Raw genomic sequence first — 15,004 nt, forward strand, 5'->3', positions numbered from 1 at the left:
ACGATACGGTAAAATCACCGCGACAGCCCATTTTAGCATGTTCATTACGCAAATGTAAACAAAACAGTCTACACATGCGGCCCGATCAAGGTTTTAACGCAGTCCTATACCCGTATCATCCACTTCTTACAATTCCATGGAGGAAACGTCTGAAAGCACTTGTTTATTCATTGCAATGGAAGGAAATGACACAATTTTCACAAGCTACTCCGGTAAGACCGAGAGAAAGATATAATAGCAGGGACCTAAGACATGCTAGCCACGAAAGTAAAATTAAGCCTAGGCCTAACGGTCATAAACAAAAAAGAGAGATTTGATTTGAAGCATGATCTGTTGGGCGAGGCTTGCAAACTTTGCTTGAAGTTTGTAGAATCTACGGACTCGATAATCTGGAAAATTATATTCAGCTCAACATTTTTAACAACAGATAACTCAATAACAATATTGAATATTGGAAAATTATATTCAGCTCAATATTTTTAACAAAATCAATAAAAATAATGAATATTGAATAATGAAAATTGCATAGAACGGTTGTCATTTTCACTGAACTTTTAGTGCAGTATTGAGCTGGAAAGGTCAAAGTTTAAATTTGGCAAACACGTACTGTGACTTGAAATAAGCACCATGATTGGTTTGCACAGCCCTTTGATTTATAGTGTTTACTTTGCTCCTTACCTGTTTCCACATCCTGTACTCTCCCATCTACCTAACTCAGAGGTGGGCAACCTTTTTGAATGAATGAGCCAGATATCAGGAGTGAAAAAATGACTGGGCCGCACCTAACCATCGACCTGCTGTTGATTTCAAACCTTTGATTCCGAGGACTTTCAAGCAGTAGATGTGTCCTTAATCTGTATTCACGAAAACATACTGTCAATACAGTACAGGTGATAATTCATGGGGATAATAGGCCTACCTGACAGCATCATTAGTGCCGATAAATTCTAAGCAGCTAGCTCGTTTTTTGTGATGATGTAAAATCATTTTTTTAAAAAAAAATTTTCTTGAGACATCTCACGGGCCGCAAAAAAATCACTGACGGGCCGCATTTGGCCCGCTGGCCGTAGGTTGCCCACCGCAGACCTTACTACACATTGCAATGTTTTTCTTGTAAGGATTTGTACTTTTTTGTCTTAAACTGTTTCTATTAAAACGGTGGCAGTAATCAGCTTCCCTGCCCTAGTTCTTTCTGTTAGTGCATTGAACAGACGTATGCACTTTTTTCCACCCCCCTCGAGGTTCACTTCGACGGCTGAACATTTTCTCTCTTTATCGTGTAAATTCTCATTGTTAATCTGTGACGTTTCTGCAACACAGTCATCAACCTGCCTCGGTAGAGAGAACCTGGTGTGGGTGACCAGGTGGATATGACACCTGGACCCAGGTACACACCGTACATATCTTAATTCTTCCATTTCGCGAGGTACCTTAATAGCTTTAACGACCGGCCCGTGGAAAGTTTCACCTCGGAATAGTTCAGAACGGACTTGGTAACCGTTTGTTTTACGAGGCAAAAACATTATTCCAAGGATACAACGATCGTGTTTTCGGAGTCTAATAGCTGCGTTGCACTTTACGGGACAGGAAATAATTGATTTCGAACAAAAGCAAAGTTCTGGTGAAAGTTTCTTCCCTAAGCCGCAGATGTCCTGTCCGTGAAATGATAAACATGGGTTTTGTTTAAAGTGGTTGTTTTTATTTCCCCAATTGATTGGTATTACTACCACAATCATTATCAAATTGTAGGTCTGGTTTTCTGCTTGCGATTCTTCTTTTCTGTGTGTAGTGTGCAGGGTTTTCATCAAACATGGGAACAAAAAAAGGTTTAATATTTTTAATATTTTTGGAATTCACAGTGCTTTTGTTGGAAGGGGGAGGTGGGGGGGGGTTGGAGAGTGAAGGGAGAGGATTTATACAATGTTAGTTTCCAGACAAAACTTATAAACTATATGTTAGTTTATATAGATCTCCCAAATGGAACAAGGTTTTTTTAAGCGGTGTGGGGTAGTTGTTGTTCTCAAATATCTCTGTCATAATTTTAATGTAAAGATGGTGGTTGGCCTTTGTGTCTCCTTTATGACAATGAAATTGTCAATTTACGGAAGGGAAGGGAGATGGCCACACTCACATACAGACAATTGCCAGATGCTAGAGCGAGGTTAATACGGTAATGCATAGGTTATATGAGGTGAGTATGTCGCTCGTTAATTCACAAACCAGGTAAGGTTTGGGGAATTTATGTTGTTATGTTGCTATCAAGAAGTAAAACATGGTTTCCACTTGGAAATGATTGAAAGTATATATCACTCCTTTTGTATAATTTGAGAACGAATGAGAAATGATTGGAGAGACAAGGGGGGGTGGGGGAGGGAGGGGTGATGGTTGGGATATATATGGGTACCAATCCACAGTTTTTACTGACATCACATATTGTGTATTGAGTGTGATATCTGCACTATAAATTATAACAGTGACAATTCATGATATTTGATATTCATCTCATGTTGTACATGCTTGTCATTCCAACAACCATTTTCTTTTGAGATTTTTTTTTTCTTTTGAGATTTATTCAACCTTCTTTTTCCCCTTCCTTTTGTTTAAGCATGAAATCAATTTGAATTTGTCAATTTGTTGATTCTCTGTAGCATCAGAGAAATTCAAAGTTGATCTACACAGCAAAAATAAAAGAAAGGAAAAAAAGAAAAGTAAAAAATAGGAGAGAAAATTAATAAAAAAAAGAAACGAGGAGAAAGAAGAAGGAAAAAAAAAAATTCTAAAAAAGAGATTGCTGTGGGCAATAAGCTTTCAGCTGATGTTAGTAAGTTTTTCTTTAGCTTTTGACTGATTGATAGATAAATGACATGGATGTGAACAAGATGGTAAAATGAGACGATACTCAGGGAAAGCAAATTTGGGATGCTGGCAAATGCGACATAGATCGCTCGGCGTGTTCTAATCCCTGTGAATGTGTGAGTGAGTGTGACTTCAGTATCGATGCACCGTATCTCGTGGTAATGCAGTACTAGGTACTCGTCATGTATTGAATTCATGTTCAACACATAGCAGCTGCTGTACGATAGTCAAGTAGGATTAAGAAGGATCCAGAAAGCTGGTTTTATTTCACTCGGGGAAATCTTAGATATGATCGGCCGGTATAAGCCAGCTTCAAATACTGACATTCAGAGCTCTATTAAACACAGTCGTTTGAGATCCTGTGTTAATTTCCATGTTTAAAAGACAGTAAAATGGAGGTCGTGAAAGGTACTGTCATATTTTTCCCCCTCAAAGTATGCTAAATATGTCTGTGTTGGAGATGCTCCCCACAAAAGCTGACATGGAAATTTTCTTTAATATATATAACAAATTTTCTCATGCAGTCCAGATCTCATCAACATTAATGTTTGTCCAATAATTGTTTTTTAATAAATTCTGTTGACTCCACAAGAAAAACTTGTCCTCTAAACTTTATAATATAAAACAGCAGTGCTCACAAACCTTAGCTGTTAGCTCCTTTTGTCCTTGACTAGTTTGTAATACAAGGTAAATATAGGGTTTACATCTGAAGCAAAAGTTTAGAGTCTTGTTTGCTTTCGTATCAATTAAGCGATTCAACACATGCTAGTAGAGCTACAGGTGGTTCATCTGTGACATCACATGCCTCAAGTTCACTTTGGTACAAGCCATGTTTAGAGTAACTCCAAATGAAACATTGCATGAAAAATTTGTCAGGATGCTTGAATTTGTATTTCTTCTTGCCTGTAAAACCAAATTTACCTTTGAAGCATTCTTCTTAATTTCTGGACAAGTATAAAGTATCTAATTCTTTATCATCTCTCCCCCTCCCCATCCCCCCCCCATCTTGTAACCCTTCGCTCCCTTTCTTAAATTCCTATAGTCATGTGGATATGTCCAGTGAAGTTTCTTTGGTTTTTGAGTGTATACCCAGTCACCATTATGGTACCCGTCGATTTCTCCCATCAGTTATAAAAAATAAAATCTAAGTCCACATTTTACTTGCACCCAAGGGTTGAAATAAGCGGGCGCCCAGGCGCTATTCGCGCCCGCAAGCACTAAAATAGCGCCCCTGGACATGAAAATATAATACGCACGGGCGCTACTTTGTCGGCAAATAAGCGCCCGCATACTCCTGTAAATATCAGCCTTATCATGCGCTGCACAGAAGCCTGAAACTACATTGCATGCTAGTGCTATATAGTAACTGCTAGCGATTTGATAAATCACTGATCGATCGAGTGCATGCACAATAGCACTGGTGCACATGGTTTATATATCCCACAACACCTGTACTGATACGTACGTACATGCAGTACTTGAATTTTGTTTCTCCTTTTAGCTCCTGGTAGTGAGAAAATAGCTCCTGGTCCTACTGAAATTGCCGCGAACCAGGAGCCACTTTTTTAGAAAGTGGCTCCTGGTCCACAAATCCTTATTTCAACCCTTGCTTGCACCCCCTCTCTCCAACATTCTTTATTTTTGTCTCTTTTCTCAGCCTCACCTTTCTTCTCACCTATTCCCAGACCTGTGTTTCCCTTCCTTTCCCATGCACACATTTCCCCCCATTTCTTTACATCCCCTTCTCTCTCTTCTTTATCATCATAAATTTGTAGGCATTTGGGTATGTTTAGCCATCAGTAAACACTTATATACTGTACAGTAAATAGATGATCAGATGGTATCCTACCCAAATATGCATCATGTACTGTAAACATGTATTAATTGCTACTGGCTGTGAATAAGTCGACGTAAAGACAGCCTTTCCAGTGGGACCCGTATCTCATAATTGTATGCTTTTCTTGCTACCCTGTCGTAAATGTATATTTTTAATCAGTGAACAGCTTGGTTATTAAATGTCAAGCCTTGCAAGCCTTGTACTTTACCACACTCCCACCCCCACCCTCCTCTCCCTCACCCTCCTCTCCCTCACCAGCTCCCCCTGAGTGAGACCGATTTATGGATGGAATGAATCACTGGGCCATCTTCATTGTTGTAAGCACTGGTGTTGGTAGATCTGCAGATAAAATATAAAAAGATTAAATATATGGTTTAAATATTAACAAAGTTATGTCCCTTTAAGAACATATTCTGTCACTTTACAGTTTGTAAATGTTTTATAAAAACCAAAGGAATGCAAAAAAAAACCTGTTTCTTTCTCATTAAGTTCTCTCTCGTTAAGATTCTTTCTCATTAAGTTTTGACAACGATTAAGTCACGTATCATTTGTTGTGATTCTTAACTGTGTATTTATTTGTTTGTTTTGCATGTGATAATTCTTGTATCTAATGTTACAAATGATTGCATTGGAATCAAAAGTAAATCAATAAAGATGTGTTAAGGAGTTTCCCAACCCTTAAAAATCAATACAAGTAACAGTGAAACACTATACCATGACTATTTAAGCTAATGTGGAGGAGTTTGCTCAATTGGTCAAATGGTCAGTCGGTGACAGTATGAGACGTATGGTCATATGCAGTGACGCGATCCTACACTCTATACAGTGATGTATGTACACTAACGTGTTACAGAACACATACTACATACTACTGTAAATCCGTCACGGCCTGATACATCGAAAGTGATTATCAGTCGATACTTCACATATCTATCATTCAGATCACTCCAAAGTGGGAAGTCGTGAAGGAAGAACTGTCAATAGATGATATTTGTCTGTCAAAGATTGGCTATTCATTTTTTTTTCCTTTCAAAAATCTTTCTCAAGCTGTCACGGACTATATAACAAGCATTATTAAGAAAATTGCATCCCTCATTAAACTTGCTCTCAATAACATTAGAAATTTAGTTTTGATATTTGTCATAGTCCAAGAAAAAAAAAGAAAAATGTTTAAGTGTCAGTAATGTTTCTATAGCGATTCCAGTTTTTAGGTGACTTCTTCCAACATGAATGTTGATATGTCTTATAGACTGTTAAAAGCCATAGTTATCAGTTCAGCTTGTGTAATTTCTATAAATACAATTTTAAGTATTGAGGAATGACCCTTTAAACAGTTGCGGCTCATCAATTTAAGTGACTGGACTACTAAGTCTAACACACAGGTCACTAGGTCAGTTCCTTAGATGCAACACAAAACTCATTATGAAATTACATGCTTAAAATGGGTTACAAATTTGTCTCAAGGACAAAATGTTGTTTAAATGTCATTCAAGTGTGGGTGTTCTGCAATTGTGAAGTTAAATTAATTAACATGGTTTGATTGAGTTATTCTTATCGATAAAACATTGTCAGATTAACAATAACATTTATGCCAGTACTGATGAGATGATGTCATCATGATGTCATCATCAATTTTAAGCCTATAAAGGAGTATTCCAGAGATTAAGCATATTTCAAAACTGAATATCTTGAAAACTGGAATCGCGAAACATTACTGACACTTAAACTTTTTTTTTTCTTGGACTATGACAAATATATCAAAACTAAATTTCTGCTTCAAATTAATCAATTAATGGTACATTTTGGCTGAAAATTCTTTCCTTGAAATTGTTAATTATTTACATACAGTATATCTGAACCTGACCTATATCAAAAGCCAAGTACAATTACGTACTAACTGTCTTGTAGGCTTTGAAGAACAAAATAAGAACTTGAATCTTTATGTAAGAGGAAACTCCCTCAGGTAGATTCCTGAAGCATGGACTCATTGTTGGCTGTCTAATTTTAGGTTTTCCCCATCCTCCCTCCTCTTCAGGAGTAAATCGGGAGTATTAATCCCCTCTTGTCCCCTCTTTACCCTCATCCCATACCCTCATCCCCTCATCCCCTCTTGTCATTACATCATCTCGGGTGATTGCCAATTCTATTAGCAAAAAAGGGCGCATTCAGAGTTTAACATATTAAATGGAACAAAAAAAATAGAAAAGGAAGGTCTAAAGAAAGTGTTTTGCTCTTTAATTAGCCACATGTATCTATAAAGGTCAGTTATAGTTGATGGTCACGGCATTAAGTTTTATATGTCATTGACCTACAAAGGAAATTGTAATAAGCCAGAGTACCAAATTACTGACCGAGAAATCGGGGGCTAATTTACAGAGTCGCTTTGTGTTTTTATACGATCATTTCCCAATAAGGCTGTAGCCTCTTCCTCCAACTCCCCCAACTCTGTTTGACCAAATGTTTTTTCATCTTCCTCTTTCACCTCCAGGTGAAGTCGAATGCGGAAATTAAATGTTGATGCGGAAGTCAGTACCATTCATTTAGAGGGAAAACAAGAGAGAAATCTCGACAGAAGAATTGCTTCGGCTTTACATCGGTTGTCGTCATCATCGTTCGTTCTCGTCTAATTCGGATAATTTTGTTTGGTGGAAAGAAGAAAAAAAACGATCTGGATGGTCAGCGGTAGTGGAATATGGCCTCTCCAGAGAACATCGACGTGGATTCTACCAGTTCAGGTTAGAGAACCTTTTTTTTTCTTCTTTTTTACAAAACTGTGATTATAAAAGCCAAAATAAGTAAGCCTTTGAGTGAGAGCTCGTCCTCCTCACCTTCTTCCATATTTGTGCTTCCACAGGTCGTTTTCCTTATATTTATGTGCCTCCGTCTCCCATAGTAGTGTGTGTGTCCAAGATATACATTGCATATTAGATTCGGCTCTGACAAACTTCAAGAAATTCTAGCACCACATACAGTACTCGTAATTTGTATCTCGCGTACGAAAGTCGTCGGCAACAGAACTCCTGTGACTCGGAGCAATTTGATATTGGTGCAACCATCGTGGTGGGGGATGTTTACAGTCTGGGAGCTAAAAAACGGTTATATTATTAGCTCTACTTCCGCAAGGTGTTGACACAATTATTCACTCCAAAGAAGAACGAAATCATGCTTTATATTAATGTCCATTGAACCATAGGTAGTAGGTACTACAGATTGAAGCGTCGTCGAGAAAAAGCGGCCGCAAACTTTGAAGGAATTTTATAAATGGCGTAATTTACCGAGTATCGAGCGAAATGACATCTAATTGCGAAATGTCGGTCTCGTATACGAGAGCTTCGCTGACATAGTGACAATGGTAAACAACCGAGCATGCTCACCTTGTGACATGTCATAACTTTTGCAAGAAGTTGAGTATGAGATACCCCCCCCCCCTAAAAAAAAAAATGGAAATTTTATTGTATTGTGTAGAACATTTTCTGTCACAATCAGAAAAGAATGGAAAGGAAGTTTGATTTGGGATTGAATTTATAAATGAAGGAGCACTCCAATGATTGTGAGTCACATTTCTGTTGGAAATCAAAATTGAATTTTTGGCAGATTGAGAAGTTAAGGTTAAATAGGGGACTTAGGGTGATAGCAAGAGGTGTAGGATATAGTGCAAAGATTTAATTTGTCAATGTCTTTGAGGAAAAGAGGTGTACGCCTTCTCTGTAAAGAAAATAGAGCATAATGTACACAAAACACTTCACATTTTCACTTTCATTTAACTCAGCCCCACTTTCCAACCCCCCCCCCCTACTACCGGAATTCACTCATAGAATAGCAGTAGTTATGCCATGGCTAGATGTCCCTCTAGAGAACACAGACAAAGCTTTTCACAGATAAGATTTTAATAGCAGCGAACTCCATGTGGTATTTTAGGATTAATTTTTCAAACAGAGCCAGATCTGAAGTCCTAGCAAATTAAAGGAATTTAAGAAAAAGTGTCAAAAAATTTTGCTTTCAAAATCTACTACATGATGGTTCCAATCCTGCCATCTGGAATGTCTCCATGTTGCAAATGAACTATGACCCCATTTTTTCTGGCAACAAGAACATACATACCACACTCTAGGTAGGGTTTGTGCAAAACTTGGCCCACTCCTTGGATTAGAGGAGATTAACTGTAAACCTGTGCCAACCTCCTTTTAAAACTATACCAGAATAGATCGGATAGGTATTGCTGGTTAGAACCGACACAAACATTTTAAAGGTTATGTCATTGATTTTGTTGCAGCTGTAATACCTCGTGGAGGAAGACAAAAAATGTCGACATTTACGGGCGAAGGCTATAAAAGTGATTGGGTTTGTGACCGCTCCGTGGCGGCGACCTAAATTACGGCCTCTGCCTCTATTCTCATTCTAATGGATGTTGATCTTGTTTCCATGATTCTCATAAAAAATGTGAAGAAGAAAAAAAAAGAAAGTAGGCCTGATTGATTAAAGGTCAACCAAAACTACTACCATGCTTCTCACAAGCCTTCATATCAGAACTATAACTGTATGTTTGTGGATGGATTTTAATTAAATGCAAGGCATGAGCTGTGTTTTTAATTGCAGTGACCTTTTGTGATTTCAGTCCTCTCCCCCCACCACCCACCACTCACAGTTTAAAAAAGAAAGAAAAAAGAAGTATAAATTTATAAAGAGGATAATGAATAATTAAAATTGATCATTAATGAAAGCAGTCATGTTTGTAAAATTTATAAATAATTAAAGGAAAAAGGAGGCAAAGATATTTATAGCTAAGAGAAACAGAAAATGGCAACCAACAGTGGAAATAGTGTTGATTATGGCAATGGTTCGGTGCTGGAAGAATGTCCTGACGATTGAGTAAAGTTTTTGGAAGGAGTCCTGAACAAAAATTAAAAGTCTGAAGGCTTTTGATTCCTTGCGGAAGGCAAAAGGAATCTTTGCAATGTTCATGGCGTGTGTGTGTGTAAGTGAAGTGATGAATCTGATAATGGGCGTGTGGATTCCCCCATATTGAGTACAAGAACCCTATTGTTTTTGGTAGAGGTCAAAGGTCATCTGAGTTCACCAGAGGTGAAATTGTGAAAGGGTAAGTGATGAATCTGATAATAAGGGTAGTGATGAATCTGAAAATTGGCGTGTGGATGCCCCATATTGAGTACAAAAACCCTATTGTTTTTGGCAGAGGTCAAAGGTCATCTGAGGTCACTAGAGGTGAAATGGTGAAAACCTTGTAAACACCATATATCAAGCTGTATAAAGATCTCATTTTGATCAAAATCGAATGCAAGAAGCTGATTTGCGACCGTGTTAATATGACATCAATCCGTTTCATCCTCTGTTATTAGTTATTCATAAAGACCTGTGGGGTAGTACAACAACCTTAGATTCAAAATGGTGGACATCAGAGGTCAAACTTTGAAAGCAATGTAAACATGATATCTCAGAGGTAAAAACATTGATGACTGATACTGTGATTCTTGGTTCATAAAAATGTTATTCAATGCCTAATGGATCTTAAACATCCTCTACCTAAGTGTAAACATAGTAACTGATCCCGATGAAAAACAATGTGTCAATTTGAAACCACAGTACTTACAAAAAATATTCCCTATGGGCAAGGAATCACTAAGCCTTTTGGCTTTCATGTTTCTACTTTGTAAACCCATTTTAATCCATACCCTTACAAGTTTCATTTCAAACAAATGCAAAAAAAAAAAAAAAAAATCTTTGAAAACAGTGTCCTTATGAATTTGTTTGTCTGCATGTCATTAGTACTAATTAATGTAGCCGAAGTTTCTGGGCAACGATTTTTGTCACGATGGAATGGGGTTATAGTTAATTGGATTTTTTGTCAGCAATATTTCCAGTTATTAAGAGAATTGCACATATAGTGTTTTCTTTTAGTGTGGCCATATTTACAACTTTATAAAGGAAAGTTGGCATATTTGGTAGGATCCCAATTTACCGCAAGGTTAGCTAGCGTTCAAAACTCTGAAACAATTGTTTCTGTCTTATACATACAGTATATGTGTGTTTTGGTTGACAATTTTTCCAAACCTACTGATTATTGCTAAAAGTTAGGATCGTAATAAAGACAGTTAATTTAGATAGCAAAATCCCCCACCCCCACCCTACCCACCCACCCCCACCCAAAGTAAGAATAAGGAAGGGCAAGAAAATTTTGTTAACAAACTGCAAGCTAAATCAATAGCAAAAGAGGCTGTGTTGGTATAAATAAAAGACTGTGCCTTACATTTCCATTCTACCTAGCAGGATCTTTTTTGGAGAAAAAAACTGATGAAGATTTCCTACGAGGACCAAAGTGTCACACCTCATAATTTAATAACTGTGATACATGTAGTGTCAATAATATGTACAGATTTTTTGGGGAAAAATCCAAGAGATTTTGACAGCAACGTAATTGTTTGACATGAAATATTCATGGATCGGTTAATGATCTATGTTGCATGGGATTTATTTAAGTTTTAATTTTTATTTAATTGATATCAACTCTGAGAGCTGAGCTGTAAGAAGATTCTGACCAGTAGTAATTTATGCAAAATGTTTGGACACTTTTTTAAGGCACAGTGTCAATAGTGTATGGGTTGATGCTGAGGGGGCTGCAGCATATATGCAGCCGGGCTGTGTAGGACATAATCTTCTGTGCTCTGCAGTGTCACCCAATAGCCAATTATGCTGATATCTAGAAAAAGGTCTCTATTGTTTGATCAATATTCATACAGCCTTTTGCTGCAGGCATTTTTTTATTAATTTTATTTTGTAGCTCAGGCTGTAGCTTTTCGTTTTGAGGAGGTAGATCTTTGGAAGGAAACTTAAAATTTTTAATTGGCATTCTATCTTACCTGTCTCCTCACGCCCCAGCACTATTGTTTATGTGGCTACTGTGTATGTACCTGAGCTTGAGAGAGAGGTGGGCAAGACAACTTTTAATAGTGTCCCTGGTACAGTATGAGTAGCTTCACTACTTTCAAGTGGTGTTGCTTTAATCTCAACCCTGCTGACTATATACCCCTCAGCTTTGCATCATCATCATCGTCGGTAACAACTTCTATTTGAGGAATTTAGGACGAGGTAAATAAACAGATCTCTGTCTGTAATGTGGGCCGAGTTTATAATGTGTAATCTTAGCCGTTTTGTGTTGGCTTCACAATTATGCCGTGAGTACAGGTGACAGTGCGCTGGCACTCGGTAACCTATTTTCATTACATTGCTAAGGAATAAGATGTCATATGACAGGGGTTCTGCCACACTATGTGTAGATCTAACTCAGTTTTGATGGGAGAGGGAACAGGTATATAGTGAAGTGGGGTGGGGGAAGAGAGGGGGAAGGAGAGGGGAGAGAAGAGGGGAGACAAGGCAGCACGGGGCAAATTTAAATGGTCGTCCGAGGAACAACCCATTATCTTGCGTCTATAGATTAGAGATTTCAAATTGTCCAACATATGTCAAGGTGATCCCAGTATTTACCTTGATAAGTCACACTGCATTGTTAATTCATTCAGTGATTCAACTCTTGGTATCTAGGTCAGTGCTGTTTCCTCATATTTGTCAGGGCAAATTTTTAATGGTTCTCCGGTCGTCCCGAGACGAGCCAAATTTCTCTACGGACAAACCAAGATCGGCTTTGGAGGTTGTCTGACCGAGGACGGGTTGTTTACTGTGTACATCAAATTCAATTTGCATTGGAACTAAATACCTTGAAATAGGTAACATGAATTAATTGTTATCAACCCCAAAAGTTGGTGTTATATATCTAACAAAAACTGCATATCTATCCTATATTTTATACAGTGTAGTTTTTGTTAGAACTTTGGACAACCAAACAAATCCTTAACAAATTGCACTGTAGTGTAGAAAATAATATAGCAAACAAATAAACACAATGCTGACTTCAAAGCAAAGCCACACTACCTTTGCATGTGAAACATGTTTATTAACATTAACATTGAATTTAATGGAATCAAACATCCCAGTTTTCATTTGTACAGTATATGTACAATCCGATTTGGAATTTCTTAAAATTAAGAAATGTTTCAAGTTTCCTAGATGTTAAAAGTAAATGAGCAAGACCCCAAAGCCAAAGGTGTACAATACTACATCCCAACATTTTTTTCAGACTTCTTTTTTTATCAACATCAAGAGAATTTTATTGAGAGAGGGTGGTGGACGTCATCTCTTTGCGACGAAAAAGAAAAGTACTGATTGAGGTCACGTCTGTGATGGTTCAAACAGTTGTTGTTTCAGGGCTTTTAATTGGGTCACGCTAAAGGAAAGTGCACCTGATTACTCCGATTAGCCATCAAATGGAGAAAATCACTGTTGCCGCTTTTTTTCCGTTGTAAATTGATCGATACCGTATTAAACCTATTTATCCGGCTGAGGCGTAGGAAGTCGAACCGTAATGTTTTCAATCTTCCAAGTTTTTGTTAAAAGCAATTTGTGTTTTGTTGAAGCTAAGACATATGAATGATGAGATAAATTTGTACTGAAGTAATTTCTTTTAGAAAAGCTGTTTTGAAAGGCACAAGTAAGGTAGCTGTGAGGCGCACATAATCTCTCACTCTCTTTTCAGGGATATGTTACAGACCTGTGCAATTTTCAAATAACAGAGAAGTTAACAAAAATATAAGAAAAATATTTTAATTTTTTGCATTTTGGAACAATTTTTTTCGATATATATGACTTTATGTACAGAAAAGCTATTCTTATTTGATTTACATTCACAAAATTATACTGTAGAAACCTGTAATTTTTCTCTTTCCATCCGATGCAATTTCCTTCTGGGTCCATGTGATGTCTGGTGTTGTCTCCTTAAAGATACGTGACACATGCACTTTGCAAACAAGAAGAAACCTCCCCTCCCTCCTCCCCCTCCCCTCCCCTCCCCTCCCCTCCCCTCCCCTCCCCCAAAGAAGATATTTACCCTGTCCTTATTCCAGAAAATGTTAGAATTAATAGATGAAAGTACTGTATCTCAATATTTGTAACCTTGTGTTTCATTATGATTTCTATGTACTGTACATAGGCTGTTCACATTTTACTTACACTTATTTATGCCTGTAATTATTATAAACACCCTTGTTCGTTTTTCTATGAGCTATAACACAGGTCTTCCAGTTCAAGTTTGTTTGTTTGAAATACTTTAATAATGTGAAATCTCTTTGCTTTTTGGTCCAAAGAGGATTTCAGTCGTTGGTCAACGTCTTCTTTTCACTACTGGTGGGCAAGGAGAATTACTTGACTATATCCATTACCTGTATATACTCGCTGTAAAAAAAAATTGGAATTTCTAAATGTAACATGCAATTTTTGCAGCCTTTGATAATATTATATTTTCACACTAAACAATCACTGAAATCATGGTACATACACGTACGTTACTTTATCATGTCACCGTGAAAACCATTCTGTTACCTCTCGAATCTACGAATTAAATCGGCGATGAAAAGACCTTCCCGAAAATGCAGACCCACCAAAAGAGTTTTCCAGCTAAACCAATCAGTCGGTAAACAGATCATGATGAAGGATAAGGGTCTGAAGGGTACAGGCTTGAGAACTGAGTCAGGCTAATTATAGACTCGGCAAACATACTAAACAAGATAACGTAGGTTTAGACGAACATGAGATATCGGTAACAACCTTGCAACTTACTGAAATCACAAAATAACTTTCAGAAGGAAGGAAGAGCTCTCTGGTAAAACCCAATGTGAAAAGAAATTAAAAAATTAAAATAAAAAAGATTAATACCGGTGAAATTTTTTACAGTACAGCAAAGTGGTACCCACCTCAGTTACATAAACTACATGCTACAGCGTACCAGGCAAGTCACAAAGAAAGAATGTTAGGGTACCGGAATGATGATGAAGGCAACTCGATAAACCGTGTCAACAGCGAAGAATATAGGGCGCAAAGAGAACCAGAGAGTTTGTTGAAGGTATCATTGTAACCGTACAGAACGGTTACTGTTTTAAGGAAGTCCAGAAGAGGGAATCTTGAATGTTTCGAGCGATATGGCGGTGGTCGAAAGTTGGGTACCTCCACCAAACATTACGCCATATATCTCTAGTATAAATGTGACGTACAAGTGGCTGCCGTATTAGGACAAGAGTTGAGGACACTTTAACAACAACAGACAGTTATATCAGAAACGGTAGATACAAATGATAATAGGGATAACAGTATCTTTGAGCTGTTTATATCTCTAGTATACATGTGACTTTCAAGTGGCTGCTATATATATGGACAAGAGTAAAGGACACTTCATTCATACTTAGTAAA

The 15,004-nt window shown here is 37.5% G+C and overlaps 1 protein-coding gene across 2 annotated transcripts in view; it reads left to right on the forward strand.

The window, feature by feature from the left end:
- Window positions 1-15,004, forward strand: part of LOC139966114 (oxysterols receptor LXR-alpha-like) — a 210,205-nt gene that overhangs the window by 31,894 nt on the left and 163,307 nt on the right. For both annotated transcript variants that reach the window (XM_071968841.1, XM_071968849.1), the window contains one exon: window positions 7,182-7,428. In XM_071968841.1, coding sequence (XP_071824942.1) covers window positions 7,386-7,428 — 43 coding nt within the window. In that variant the 5' untranslated portion in view covers window positions 7,182-7,385. The remainder of the gene's footprint in view (window positions 1-7,181; window positions 7,429-15,004) is intronic.

The sequence above is a fragment of the Apostichopus japonicus genome, chromosome 1 (assembly GCF_037975245.1).
Source record: "Apostichopus japonicus isolate 1M-3 chromosome 1, ASM3797524v1, whole genome shotgun sequence".
NCBI classification, from domain to species: Eukaryota; Metazoa; Echinodermata; class Holothuroidea; order Aspidochirotida; family Stichopodidae; genus Apostichopus; species Apostichopus japonicus.